Below are 14,709 nucleotides of genomic sequence, written 5' to 3'. Positions count from 1 at the left end.
TGCTATTCCAACCTGTCGTCTTCTCCCTTGGGGAAAAAAAAGATCCCCAAAACCAAACCAGCAGTGGATTTCTCTTTCCACTAGTCTAGCCTTTGAGTAAACTCAGCTCTCAAGTTATTTTTTGGCTGGGGTTTGGGCCCCCTGCTAAGTGGTGCAGACGCCCTGGAGCTGGCCACCAGGCAAGGTTGTGAGCGCAGCACCATAGGAATGTGGCTGTTCTGCTTTCGGGGCCAGGCTGGGGCTTGGAGCAATTTGGCAGCTTTTGCGGGGCGCAGAGCAGAAGCTGGATGCCTTGTAACCACGGGCCTGTTCCTGGGGCTGCTGGGGAGTGGGGTCCAGGGATGCTCTGAAATTACCTCCCTGTTCAGGAGTCAGCTCAGAGCCTGCAGAGCTCATTAGCTGAGGCTTAGCTTCAGCCATCCCAGATCCAGGCTGTCTTCTCCAGAAGGATGGCAGCCCTGGGATCCCCCTGCTGCTCTCACAGGGCTTTTCCTGTTTTCTGACTAGCAGAGAGGCTTGGCTGTGATTGTTTTCTGAACGGTAATACTGTGCATTTTTAAGAACCAGCACTTACAGTGTGGCCTTGTTCACCCAAACCGAACAAAATGCAGTCTCCTACATCCACAGCTGCATTTGCACCCAGTGCATTGGGTGCCTCTTGCAGAGAACGAGGGTTGAGAGAAAAAGAGCTGATGCTGCTAGAGCTCCTCAGAAGGAAGATCAGTCAGTCTGGGAGAGTCACTGCCGATTACACGAATTGGCACAGAGGAGCGCTCAGCTTCATGCCCTACTCAGCAAAGGTTTTTCTGGTGGAAAAAGGTATTTCAGCAGTAGAAACATAAGCGATGATGGGGTTCAAGGCGATGCTGCAGGGCATAAACCACTGGCTTAACTTTTATTTTGCTACATATGTGTGTGCATATAAAAAAGAGGATCTGAGGACCCTTAAGAAGTATGCCTTCCCCCAAACGTCTGGGGCTTTTACTGTAGAAGTGATTTTAATTTGTGTGTGTTGACAACAACGGTACTCAGACTTCCCTTCTGCGTACTTCTCCGAGGCTGACTTTTGGAAGGGGAGGAAGGTGCTGGTTGCTGCGGTGTTTCTAGGAACGGAGCAAGAGTTGGCTGGGTCTGGGACAGGGTGGTTGGAAGGAGACTGTCGTTCATCCAGACTTCGTAGTTTTGCATCATCTGTTTTTTTGTTATTTTCTAGCAGCTCCCCAAAAATGCTACCTGGATATATTGCATTCCTCCAGCTACAGCAGCAAGGGAGCTTGCTACCTTGTATGAGAAATGTTTTCCTAAAAGTTGTGGGTTTTCATAGTAATAAACCTGATTTTTCCTGACTGGTAATGAATTATGATGCCTCTGTTGGTTTGGAATATAACAACAGAATTATGTAGGTACTTTAATATATTAAAGGTGTAATGTTAACAGAACTACATTTTTAAATTGGGGACCAATTAACTGTACTACCACACATTATACAAAGCAGCTGGGTAACTCCTGAGGCCACAGTCCCTCCCTCCCTTCTCACACTCATCCTTGCTAGGATGCTTATTAACATCATCCAGTAAAGATGAAACTGGTTCTGGCTATGCAACATGCAGACTGCTTCTGGGGAAGTTTTTAACAGCATAGCACTGTGTACCTAGATGTAATGAACAAGTGCTGGGCTTGTTTTTTACCACTGTGGTTGTTGGGACTTGTGGAGGACAAGTTTTAATTGAGAAAGTGGTGAAGATACCCTGGGATTTCTGTCTGTTATAGGGCATTGACTCATGTTGAAATAAGCTAAAAATGTGCTAGAACTGATGGGAACTTTATTGTGAATTTTCCTAGGGCAAAGGAAAGATGATGATGATGATATGTGTGTGTTTCACATTATTTCTTACTCTCTTTTGCATATAAGAAACAAGTTGGCTTTTGCATTAAAGCCACAGCTAGGCAAGCACTTCTTTTGATGTCGGCTTTTGCCCAAGCTGCTATTTACTCCGCTACCTCTGCATCTCTCAGGTGTGCTTGTACCAGTGCTTGCGTGAATGTCGAACTGATGAGACCGGGGATCTGCTCCATGCTGATGTAATTTTCATTCCCCAGGACTCCTTTTTTTAGTTGTTTTCCCTCTGTAGTTCACTGCACAGCTCCATAAACAGGTGTATCGGCATGACCAAGGGGATGTGTGCAAGGAAGGGAGCATCGCCTCTCAAATGGGATGCTTCTCAAACTGCACTTTTATTGGCACGAGCTTTCCAGCATGTGCTGTTGTACAGAAACATTCTTAAAAGGTCAGTCTTGTGGCAGCGAGAGGAATGTAGGAAAAGATTTGGAAATAGAGTGTGTTTAAAAAGAGTCAGAGCTTGTAATATATCTTCCTTCCCTGCAATGTGTAGCATCATGCCCACTAAATATTAATTGTGGCTTCTTCTCCCTTTTTTTCAGCTTCTCTGCAAAGATGCCTCCAAATGGGAAGGCCTTACATTTTCACCCGTCAGTTCTGCATTTTGGCATGCAGTGAGTATCTTTCATTACTATTATTTTGATTAATAACGAAGCAGGGAGGAACAACTATACTGGGCTACGTTTGAGTAAAGAGCATTAGCTGCAATCATGCCATCCTCTGAAAAAGAGAGAAATAGTAACTGCCACAGACTTGGAACTGTGTTTCTTGCCTTGCAATACTTTATAAATGAAAATCAACATAGTTCTAGGAAAGAGGAAAAGGGAATGGGGAACCATAACACATTCTGGGTACATTTCAGGTGATTCTGCATGGGTGTCAAATCAGTTCTTCATGCTGGTTGTTCACTTCTTGAAAAATTGTCTTCCTAGTGGAGGGGGAGCTTGTTGCTTCCTTTAACTTCTGAAAATAAAATCCAGAAAGTCCCAGGCAAAACATACTGGTAGAATACTTGAGATTTCTTTTTTTTTTTTTCTTTTAGTTCTCCTCTAAGAAAACTTAAAAAATTATTCTTAAATGATAACCAGTCTTTGGTCTGTCAGTAACCAAAAAGAAACATGGTCCCCTTGTGAGTTAAAGGAATCTTTTCAGGGGATGCACAAAATGAATGTATAAGGTACTGGGCTTTAGGATGTATTAGCTAAAGCAAAAGCCTTAAGAAGAGTTGTTGCTTTAGCTGACAAAACAAGACTTTGGTTATTTAAACTTTTTTATTCAAAACTTTGTGCCTCCTAAGGGTTGTTTTTATTCTTAAACTCCTGGTGACTCAAATGAGTTTTGGCTAAGTGCACCTCTCACATCCCAATGTTACTTATTTGTCTTTGTATACTAAAGGGCAAAATTTGTTTGGCATGTTTCCAAAGAATAGCTACAACTAGGAAATTGTTGCATATCAACATGTTTTAGAGTGATTTGTGTTTGTGCATTGCCTGTGCTTATAAAGTGAATAATTTCTCTCTCTTTCCCCCCCCCCGCTTTAGATTACTGGGGTTACCCAGAGCTAAAATGCTGCATGCCTACAACCCTAGTAGAGATAGAGAAGTTGTAGTGAATTCAGTGTTTACAGCTACTAGACAGTTTCATGTGTCTCCTGCTCATAGCCGGGTAAGTGTTGATGTACTTCTGGAAACTATGTAATGGCCAAATGCCAAGCCTTCATGCTGCCTTTGGCCTAAGCTTTTCATTCTGTGTTTTCTCTCTGTGCTTTTTTGTAGGACCTCCAACTTTTTTCTGTTTTGCTAGCATTTTTTTTTTTTGCTCACTTCTACTTAGACTGGTAAGGGAGAAGACATCCAAAACCTACAGTAGGAAATGTGTTTTACAGTAACAGCAAAAGAGAAGATTTTTTCAGTGTTAAAGAGTCTGTTTAAATTTCATTCTGCTCTATGCAGCATTATGGAGTAATCCACAGGCATGTGGGTGTTTTACAGCCTTGAATTTTCAGTCTTTTGAATGGTCTTGCATATCCCTCAAAAAAATCTGCAGTGAAATGTTTTATGCATTTTGTATTGCAATTATAAGCATAATTGCCTTATAATCTAAGACCATTATTTGAACTCTGAATTTTTTTAATGATGTAGAACAATATAACACATGTTAAGAACAAATTGCTGTGATCTCAGTTTGATGAAGCCCAGATTTTGTCTTCTGCTGATGTGCAGAGGGTTTTCATTACGCTTTTATCTGATTTGTGTTTTTTACTATGGCTGAATGGGTATTACTGTGCAGACATAAACATCATTGTTCTTTCAGTTAGACCTATTCAGTTACTAATTGTGTTGCCCAAGTTCAGCTTTGGCTCATTTGACTATATATCGGGGGGGAATTGATTCACTTTGTAATAGGTATCTATATGCGGGGGGATGGGGTGGGTGTGTGTTTTTGTGCATGCAGAGGCTGTTGGTGCTGCACGATTAACTTCTCGTGCAAAAAGGGGTCTTGACTGACGAGGCCCGAGCTCACCAAGAAGCTCCAGCCATAATACGTCGAGATGCTGCGTGGTCTCAGTTCCTTTCCATAGTAAGAGTCGAGAGTTATGGACAGATGAAACTTCTCAGAGCTGAGGTTCTGCTTAGTGGGATCTGCAGATAGGGGTGCACATGTGGAAATGTCTGTTGGGCTGTGCAACAGAACGGTGGGTGTCGTTATCATGGGCACCGAGCAAGCAACCTTCTTTGTGCTCCCTGCAGGTGGTTCCAGCGATGGGAAAAATTTCTTTCAGAGTACTCTTCCTGCCAACAGAAGAAGGCAGTATTGAAAGCTCATTATTTATAAATACCTCATCTCATGGAGTACTTTCATATCAGGTAACTACTCTTATTTTTAGATTTAGTTTTGGATTTACTTGTGTTGTAAAATGTGATTTTCATATGTTTTGAACTTGGAGACTTTCAAAGTTGATTGAATTCACAGTACAAATCAAGGAGAAGAGAAGGCTGCAGGGAGACCTGATTGCGGCCTTTCAATACCTAAAGGGGGCCTATAGGGAAGATGGGGAAAATCTTTTCAGTAGGGCCAGCTGTGACAGGACAAGGGGTAATGGTTTTAAACTAAAACAGGGTAGGTTTAGACTAGATATAAGGAAGAAATTCTTTACAATGAGGGTGGTGAAACACTGGAACAGGTTGCCCAGAGAGGTGGTGGAGGCCCCATCCCTGGAAGCATTCAAGGCCAGGTTGGACGGGGCTCTGAGCAACCTGATCTGGTTAGCGGTGTCCCTGCTTGCTGCAGGGGGGTTGGACTAGATGACCTCTAGGGGTCCCTTCCAACCCAAAACATTCTATGATTCTATGTTTACAATACATCCCTTTTACCAGACCTTGCTAGTCTCATGATTCCTCATACGTGTATATGGTTAGAAGTACTACTGTTAGTAGGGCTACTTGCTGTAGTAAAACTAAGTGTATTTGTATATGTGTACTTAGAAGGTCGTGGTTGTGTCACTACTAGATGGTTTTATGTAATACTGCAGGCAAAGCTGCACTGTGCTGGAATGTGTTTGTCATAAAAAACCTATTTAGGAAATATTTTAGGTGGTTTCCAGCTACTCTGTAGGATTTTATGTAAACACATTGGGGATGTAGAGGGTGAGAGGTTTAGGCCCTTAAAACATTGAAGTCGAAGTAATGGTTGTGCATTAAAGCTGTCTATTGTCCGATTATCTAGTGAATTCAAGCAAGTCTTAAGCTTTTTTATTTTTATAAGGGACATTATATACTCCAAAATCTTTGCTTTTATGAATTCGTTAAAGAAAAATCTAACTCTGAATTCAGTGATTTAAAAACAATGCCAGCTTTAATCAACTGTCCAGCTATTCCTTTCTCATACTTTGATACTGTGCTGGAAAATAAAGCTCCTTAAATTGAAGCATAGGTAAGTTCAATTGTAATATATGGGGTTTAATACAAGTGTTGCGTTTATATATTATTTATTAGAGGTAATGCCAGATTTGGCAGGAACTTTTCATCAAGGATGAGGGAAGAGTGCATTACAGAGTAATTGATATTTTCTTTTTGACATCTGTCCTCTCCTTGCACTCACTTCCCGACCCCTTGATTTATTGCCCAGTCAGCTCCGGCCAGAGCCTTTATCACCAAGTTTTGGGGAAGCAGTTGTCAGTGCCACCAAAAAATCAATTTGTCTCCTGTTGGACTGCTGCTAAAATCAGTAATGGACTGGTTTTCACGGACAGTTTCACCAGCTACCTGAAAGAGAGGAAGTAGCTGCCCATGATTTCAGCTTGCATTAGGTTTAAGAGTTTCAAAATTGGGCATAACTTGAGTGGTTGATGCACAGTTACAGTGCGCTTGAGAGCCCAAAAGCCTTGAAACATGTTTGATGTTTCTAATGCATTTATGTGAGAGCATGGACAGAAGATTCACCCAAATGGAGAAGAGGTACCATTATAGTAAGACGTACTTTGTAAATGTCTCCATAAAAAAAAAATAGCATATTCCCTTTGATCTGATATTTTCTATCTGTAGTCAGAGATGTTCAGTGCACATAGAATGCATTGTATTGTCCTCTTCATTAAAAACATGTGGTTTTTCCTATTAAAAAAAACCAATAAATCTTTGCATACGAGTGAAAAAACCCCAAGGCATTTTCCTTAAGCTCTAATGATTTTTTTCCCTCCCCCCCGTTATCTTGCATCTCATTCTCATAAACTAATCTTGGTGGAGTGGAATATGAATGGAGTAAAAACATTCAACTTGCCAAACTTACAGTGCTCTGAAAACTGCAGACTTAAAAAATCAAAATGATCCAAAATTATTCTACTCAATTTTTAAGGCAAAGCCGTTGAATTCAGTACGCAATTGGACTAGTTTTTCCAGAAATTACTGCACTGCCAGTTGGTCATATGTGTGTTGTAATTGCCTGAAGAATACAAAGAGAGCTTAGATGCTTTCTTGTTGAGATAACTTGATGCTCTGCTGGTGAGTGCTTTGTTTTGTTTTCGTAATGGTGCCTGAACAAGTGAAGATGTTGAAGTGCCATTTATGTCTATAGTTACTTTCCGCACTGGAACTTTATACATTGTCTTTTAAAATAATCTAATCTGAAAACCCAATCTATTTCTTGGGAAGATTGTTATTGTTAGTGGAATAGTTTTGGATGTTACTGTGATAGCTGAACTGCTAGTTGTTGATGTAATGACTTTTTTTTTTTTTAACACCAGGTTTTTGGAACGGGAACTCTGACATCTTCTCCAGAAGAACCTAGAGCGCAGCTACCAAACACCTACTTACTTCTTCCACACATTCAAAACGTCCAGGCATCACGCACACTGGTACAGTATACTTTTCAAATGGAGATGAAACATAAATCTTAAACACATAAAAGGTTTTTGTCCTCAGGTTGTTGGGATGCAAGGAACACTAACAAAAAGTCCAAGTACCACTCTCTGCAGGAGAGAGGTTGCAAGATACAGGACTGCTGTGATCAGCTGGTGTTCTGGTGTTGTGAGACAGTCTTTGGCATTTAAACTATTCCCACTTGTTCTCGTTCACGCTCCTGTGGTATGCTGTCCTCTCAGTTGTGCCAGCAAAACTGTTTGTGAAGCACTGCTCTGAACTAAACTGGAGAATTGATCTGTCCTAAAAAAAATAAACTTGTACTATAAAGCTGGGGGGGCGGGATGGGGGACAGTTTAGATTTGTTCTGGTTTTTGCTTCAGACCCGTTCCCCATGCCAGTTCACAGCAGGGCCGCACCAACAGTTTGCCACAGTTGAAAAGAGTGGATGCGAACAAGCGCTGGGAGTCAGGCTGGAGTATCCCCTCCTGCCCGTATCAGTGGTAGAGGTACCAGCTTTGCTTACCTCAGCTTGACCAAAGCAGGGAGCTGTGGAGAATACAGCAAGGTGGATTTATGAGGCGTGACAATTTCAGTACAAAGAAGCTTTAACGATTTCTGTCATTTGGTTGCAGTTGCGGGTATTTTCATAGTCTTCCAGCTCATACAGAACCTTTCAAGTGAACAGCTAACTGGAAAAATTGATCTTTCAAATATCCTTCTGTATTGTACACAGATTTAGTTTTTTTCAAAAATGCATTTAGAATATCTTAGCACGTAACAATTTAATCTTTTATCTAAATATAAGCTGCATTGATTGCCTTCATGATATCTTCTTCTGTTCTACCTGAGAAAAATTCTCAGCTCAAATCGTATTTTTCAGTCTGCTATGTATATTTCAGGTCAATCTTACCTCTACCCAAGGATAATGCACAATTTCCTTCTCTTCCTTTCTTTTCCTCTGTTCCAGTCTCTTTCGTGTAATCACCCAGGTGTGCTTGCTTGTGGGCATACACAGACAGACTCTTGCAAAGGAACCAAAAAATCTTAAGGTTTTGTAATTTGGGGTACTACAGGTAGAACTGAGAAGGGTTTTTTGGATGCTGTTCATGACATGTCTCTCTGCGTCTTCACATCTAGCTCGATGGGTTGCTGTCAGGTACTCTCTGAATTTTGGATGCTGCCTTGCAGTTCTGTTTGAGTTGCTGAGTAGAGAAGTTTTGGGGACCATTTGGCATTGTTCCTCACTGTACAGTAAGGAAATTCTCCTACACATTATGTCTCTAGAGTACAAGCTTGAGGTCATGTTTGGCAGCAGAGCATGGTACCACCTAGCACCAGTCTTGTTGCAGGACATGAGTTGTGTGAGAGCGTTGACTCAGTTCTCCTAGCTCTGGGTGTAATTTTCCTGTGCTGGGCTATAATTGAGGAATTACTCTTGAGTTCACTGCATGTTACTGATTTGGACGGAAATGCTGCGGCAGCGGGACGGGTTCCTCAGCTGTTGAAGGTGGTAGACAAGATCTGAATACTGAAGAGGAGCTTATGGCTCGAGTTTGGGTTCCTTTTAGAATAATGTTGCTCTACAGATAGCTGTCCTCTCCAGAAGTGCTTCCTTCAGTTTACCCTACTAATACGCTAATCCAGATCCCATAAAAATTGGGATGATTCTGTTTTGTCCAGTTTATATTTTAGGCTCAGAAGCTGTGGAAGGAAGAGAGGTCTGTGAGGTTTGAGTGAGTGACTACACACGTGCAAACTTAAGGATATGTAACTATTAAACACACAATGGGGGTTTGTAGTGAAAAAGCATTTAAAACAAACTAGTCATGCTCACATAGCTGTGCACATTTGCTTTCCTGTTTTTTTTAACTGAAGTGAAATACCAATGTAAGTTCAGGATGGCATAAGCCTCATTTACACATCCCTTGTCATCTTGGGATGAATGAGTTGCAACCTTGGGCGACAGTGTTTAGTTTCATACGCTAAAGGTATCCTTAGCTCTGAACTCTACTGATACTGCTTGGAAACCTGTGAGAAAGCTCACCGAGTACGGCATGGAGTGTGTCTGTCTTTTGCCTCCATTGTCTCCTGTTTTAAAGGTGGTTGTGTTTAAGCTGTGAGGTTAATACTGACATCCTTGATCGTCAAGGCCAGAAAGGTAATGTCATTTAGTCCCATCACGTGCTTGGTAAAATGGCTTCTCAGAACTGCTGGAGGCACTGTTACCACAACCCCAAATACTTGTTCTGACTCCTCTGGTGGTTGGAAACCTACACTTACAGTCTGAATTGCTTTGTGGCCAGTTTATATTTGTTTAAGCTACACATTTAGTTTATATAACTCCCTCTGCTTCTGTTGCTTACACCCAGAAGCATTTGTAGGTGACATTGCATATTTCAGCTTTTCCTTTGCCAAGCTGAACGATCCATGCTCTGTACTATCTTCTTCAGGGATGGGCTGTCCATTTCTTAACCAAGTTGATGACCCCTTTCTGCAGCTTCTCCGATTTGTAAAAATTTCTTTTGAAAGTGAATGGCCAGAATTGTGCATAGGGATATGGATGAAATCGTGCCTCTACAGAGTATTTATGTTGGAAATACGATATATCCCTGGGGATTACAGATGAAAGTTTATCTCTACGGTAGTATTTCCACTGGAAATACAGTATGTGACAGGTTTGTGTTTGCATTTTTTGTGGAAAATGAACTTCCATTGATTTGGGGGTTGTTTTTATGCATTAATAAGCAAAGGTACACAGACCTTCCTTTTTTCTTAATCATTCCCCCATTTTATTTTTTTTTAGCAGAAACTCTTGTGATTAATAAGAAAAATACAAGGTTGCCTTTTCTACTATTGAATTTCACCCTCTTTCTGTTGCTCTTTTCAAAGTTTCAGCTTTCAAAGGGTTCAGGATCAACGTGCTGTGGCTGTGGTCCTGGATCCCAGGATTTCTGGGCTCCTGGCTCACTTGTCAGGAGGAAGGAAGAGCTGTGTCCAGCACTGTGAATTCGTAGTATGCCCACGTGGCCATTCAGCAGTGGCTAGTTACCACTAAGCCGTAACAGATGGTGGAGCCCATATAGGTCATCTTTGTTTATCCAGCTTCTGGATGTAGTCTTTGCTCCAGTTGCCTGTTTTCTGGCATTGTTTAATATTTGGATGGCGCTAACAGGGCAGCTACATCACTGCCTCGTTACGTTCAAAATGCTGTACAAACACACCGGAAATGTCAATGGAGTGACCTGCAGGGCGGAATGTCTTATCGTAGGAGATGCAGGCATCACTTCACTGACTTCCCAGAGGAGTTTGGAGTTTATGAACCAGCGACATGGAAATACTGCAAGTACTGGCAGGAACCCAAGACTCCTCAAGCTGTGTTTTGTGCCAGTGGACAGAGGATCAGAGAAGCAAATGTGTGCAAGTGTGGTGCTTGGGTGTGGAGAAGGAAGGTAGTAGGGCAGTAGAATTTTCTTGGTGTGCCATCCTGATAACTGCCTGCAAAAAACTGATGAAACTCTGCTGAATCATTATCACAGGCGCAGCTTATTGACGCCATTCAGAGTGGAAGTAGCTCTTCAGGGCCAGGGACTGTCCAGGACAGAAACTTTGAAGTATCAGCCTGCAGGAAGAAGGGGAGGCTTGTTCAATGTTTGTTCTTTTTTAATTATACTGTGGCCAAACTCCAGGAAGTGGTTTGCACTCTACAGTCCTGATAATGTTGCAAGAATATTTCTGTGAAAAATCTTGTATAGAGCCATGCTTGATTGACAGGGCATCTAAGGCAGAATAAGGAATTCTTCCCCTAAAAGTGACCCGGGGTCTGTGTTTGCTTGGTGGCTGTTGAGCTGGCCTGTGCCAGCCATCCTGTTGATGCTCTGTCTCTCTTCTGGTGGATGAATTATGTCATAAGTAATTGCCTACTGTACTGTCCCCCAGTGAGGATCCTAGACCTTCGCCAGGAGAGCGGGGCTCTTTGCAGGTCAGATGGTTCAGGTTTTTAGGGTGCTTTTGAGAGAGGCATCTGTTTCTTTAAAATCTAAATGTAAGAACTTTCCAAAACTGGTAAGCATTTCATTCACGTGGCTTCTGTCAGACTTCTCTATTCAGTTCATATAGGATTTGTGGGTGCTGAGCGTGTGTATGTGCAAGTATGTATGCGTGCGTACCGAATACAAAATAGAGGCACCAGGTAACGAAGTGGCAGTGGCTGTGCGAAGTGGCAGTGGCTGCACTGCTTCGCAGCACTCTTTCGAACTTCTCCCCTTGTGCCGTGCCTCTCATTTTCAGTTCGCCTCTGGTGCAGACATAGGCTGCATAACTCGGGTCTCTGCTCAGACTCGTAGGCAGTGATGGTTACAGTGTAAACAGAGCGCTTGCACCGCTGGGAGATCCAGACATGGTCCTGGGTTTGTCTTCTTGGAAACTGTGCTTCTGACAGTGTTTTCTTCTCAGATGCTTTATCTCCTCTTTAGGGTTAACGCAGCTGTCCTACCAGTGTTGTAAGATAGTAGGCACGGCAGTTATGCATCTATTGTCTGCCTTAGATAAATGAAAACCCTTTTCCTTTTCTGAAGATAGCTTTACAAAGAGAAAAAAAATCCAGTAGAAAACAGACCAACATCAAATACACCTCAATAAGATTTTTTTTCCCCTCTGTGTGTGTTACATTAGCAGCTTCAAGTTTAAGGTGATGGCAGTTTCCCATGTAGACCTATGCCAGGTCAAGAAGTTAAAAAAAAAAAAAAAAAAAAAAAAAAGTTGGAAAAAAATAATTTAGCTGATTTTTTTTTTTTTTTTTTTAATAGGGGTGTTGGGTCTTAAACTACAGTAGCGTTGAATAAGGGCTAACAACTCCTTATTTAGGACCATGAAAGCGATAGTGTTCTCTCAACCACTGAGAAGGAAAGGCTAAGCATCAAGGTTCATCTGACCAGAGAAGTGACCCCCAAAGTTGCTCTTTACATAATCTGACTGCCTTGTTAAATCTCCACTAGCAGTCAGGGCTGTGAGAGGTTGGTTAGTGGCGCATGTTTTGGAATCAGATGGGGGTTTTTTTCTGCCCTCAAAATGTGATAAGGATGAAAGCATTTGTAGAAAAAGAAAGGAGGTGGCAGGGGTTCATGTCCTCTGGAGAGCTCCACTGGGGACAGTGTTTTGGTGGCCGCTGACCACCTTTGCAGAGGTTACATCGCCCTCTTGTGTGAAGCCTCAGTCATTTTGATATGAAATCCAATTGAATCAGGAATGCAGAATGTATGTTGGCTTCCTTTTGGGCTGTGCTTTTATTAAACCGGACCCCATGAAATGCCATGCTTGCGGTAAATCTACTCTCTGCACAAATGCACCCTGTCCCAGGGCGATACGAAATAGGATGTTGGATACTGTAAAAACGTTTCTTCACAGTTTTGCTTTTCAGCATCAAATTATCAAAATTCTATAAAGTCAGTTGCACTGACACCTTCAGAAACTTGAACGTGCAGATACCCCTCTCAGATACTTTGTTCAGTATGGCAAGAGAAACTGGATGGGGAGGGGTATTCCACCTCAGGCTCAAAATCACCAGGTAATTTTGCCGTAATTAAGGCACTGATAGAGTAACAGGTCTGTCATTCTGATTTTTTTTTTTTTTTATTACTTAGAATCACAATATACGGGCTGAGCAGTTTATGCAAGTAATTTGGCAGTCCAGATTTCCAGATAGCTTTCATGAACTATACTTGGCTTTGTTGGTGCTGTTGCCCTGTTAGATTTATGAGTGCTTTACAAGCTGGCACAATCAATGTCGTCTTTTCTTTTCCCTTTCCAATCAATAAAAAGGCAAAACAAGTGTTTTCTGTCTGTCCATTTTGGCCTGAAGCCTGCATATCAGACCATGTCCAAGAAGCATTATGTTCTTGGCCTACCGACTGTATTTCAGTATCCAATCAGCAAAGAAAATATACAGAAAACAAGGAAAGAAGCTTTTCTGTTATAAAAAAAAAGGCTCTGTTGAATACTGTTTATTGACATATGAAATTTTATGAGGGTTGCTCATGTTGATGCTGTATAAATAATTAATAATCGTGTAATAATAGTTTAATAAGTAAATAGATATTGATGGAGTTCCTGAGAACTGGTGATTGATTGCTGGCCTACTGTACAGAGTAATTGTGTTTATTTTTTAAAATTTCATTATGTTGCTGTGTCATGCAGAAACGTCGTGTTATCTTTATAAATTGTGGTATGTGAACCTGATTTATATAACAGCTTTTGAAGCAGTGTGCTTGATGTTTTCTTCACTTTTCTTTCTTACAGGCAGAAATGATGAATGCCAGTCTCTTACATGTTCAACTTGAATGCAGTTTACCTAATGACGCATATCAGCAAGTTAAGGTATGTTTTATTATCATTTTATATCTATTTAAGTCTTCTTACTTTAATCCAAGTGTAGAGGGGCACTTTCCAGAGGTCTAGAAGTTTTAGCAACAATGCAATTTCCAATGTTTCAGTTTAAAGGGGAATTGTGCTTTTGTCTATGTTTTTATAAAACCATACCCCATGGTATAAATTAGATGTCACAGACATCACACTGTACCTTTAGGAGAGGGGGAGATGGAGAAAGACACCCAGTCTCCCCACCCCCTCCCCACCCCCACCCCCAGATAACTCCAACCCAACAGGCTAAGTGTTTTAATGTGTAGGCATTGTATTACTTACATGGAGTACAAAAGTGCTTAGATTGCAGCGATTTCCTTTCTCCAGAAATGTTTCACAAGTTTTCTGGTTCACACTGACAAGAGATCAGTGAGCTGAGTGGCCAAAGTCCAGGCTGTGTGCTCAGGAGACAGTGTTGGGTTAAGGTTGGGCTTGATGATCTTAAAGGACTTTTCCAACCTAAATGATTCTATGTTTCTATACTGTGAGGCTTTGAAGGTGGCCTCGGTGTTGGGCAGAGCTGAGGAGGGGCAAGCTTGTTAGCAGAAAAGCCCCCTCCCAAAGCTCTGAGTGCTCAGGATGGTAGGTCTCCTCCTCCTTCTGGGCAGTGCCATCCGAATCTCCTCTTCCCCTCCCTCTTCCAATGTCCTTACACAGTAAAGGGGTGTTGGTTCGCAGTGATGATGGTACTCGACGGGGTGATTTGTTGGCCCGTGCTGTGGTCTGTGGCACCTTCTTTTCCACAGCTGTTTTTCTGTACATTACATGTGGCAGTGCTGTTTTACTCCCATGTTTCATTCGTGCATTGCACTGGTGAACGAGGCTAGGCTTGAGATGCTCCCAGACGTTTGAGATTGCACCAGCGCAGCTGCCCGCTCCTTGATGTGAGCTTCCCAAGGGCACACCATCCCCGTGCTCCAGTCTCCACAGGAGCAGCTCCTCTCCTGCCCCGGCAGCCATTTCAAGGGCTGAGGGTTTCTTTGATGCCGTGTGAGCGGTGAACTGGCCTCCCATTCCCAGAGATGCTTCCCCACCCCC

General features: G+C 42.1%; 1 protein-coding gene across 7 annotated transcripts in view; it reads left to right on the top strand.

Annotated features, from left to right (window-relative positions):
- TMEM131L (transmembrane 131 like) overlaps positions 1–14,709 on the top strand; it is an 87,361-nt gene that overhangs the window by 36,870 nt on the left and 35,782 nt on the right. For 6 of the 7 annotated variants that reach the window (XM_035894884.1, XM_035894890.1, XM_035894880.1 and 3 more), the window contains exons 3-7: positions 2,443–2,514; positions 3,442–3,565; positions 4,651–4,767; positions 7,140–7,250; positions 13,552–13,629. In XM_035894884.1, the coding sequence (XP_035750777.1) occupies positions 2,443–2,514; positions 3,442–3,565; positions 4,651–4,767; positions 7,140–7,250; positions 13,552–13,629 (502 nt within the window). Of the gene's footprint in view, positions 1–2,442; positions 2,515–3,441; positions 3,566–4,650; positions 4,768–7,139; positions 7,251–13,551; positions 13,630–14,709 lie in introns of those variants that run through there. The other variant, XM_035894904.1, reaches the window with a different exon arrangement.

This window comes from Egretta garzetta, unplaced genomic scaffold (assembly GCF_000687185.1).
Source record: "Egretta garzetta isolate BGI_Z169 unplaced genomic scaffold, ASM68718v1 scaffold810, whole genome shotgun sequence".
In the NCBI taxonomy this organism is placed as follows: domain Eukaryota; kingdom Metazoa; phylum Chordata; class Aves; order Pelecaniformes; family Ardeidae; genus Egretta; species Egretta garzetta.
The sequence above is the reverse complement of the archived record's forward strand: the minus strand, read 5'-3'. Positions and strand labels throughout refer to the sequence as shown.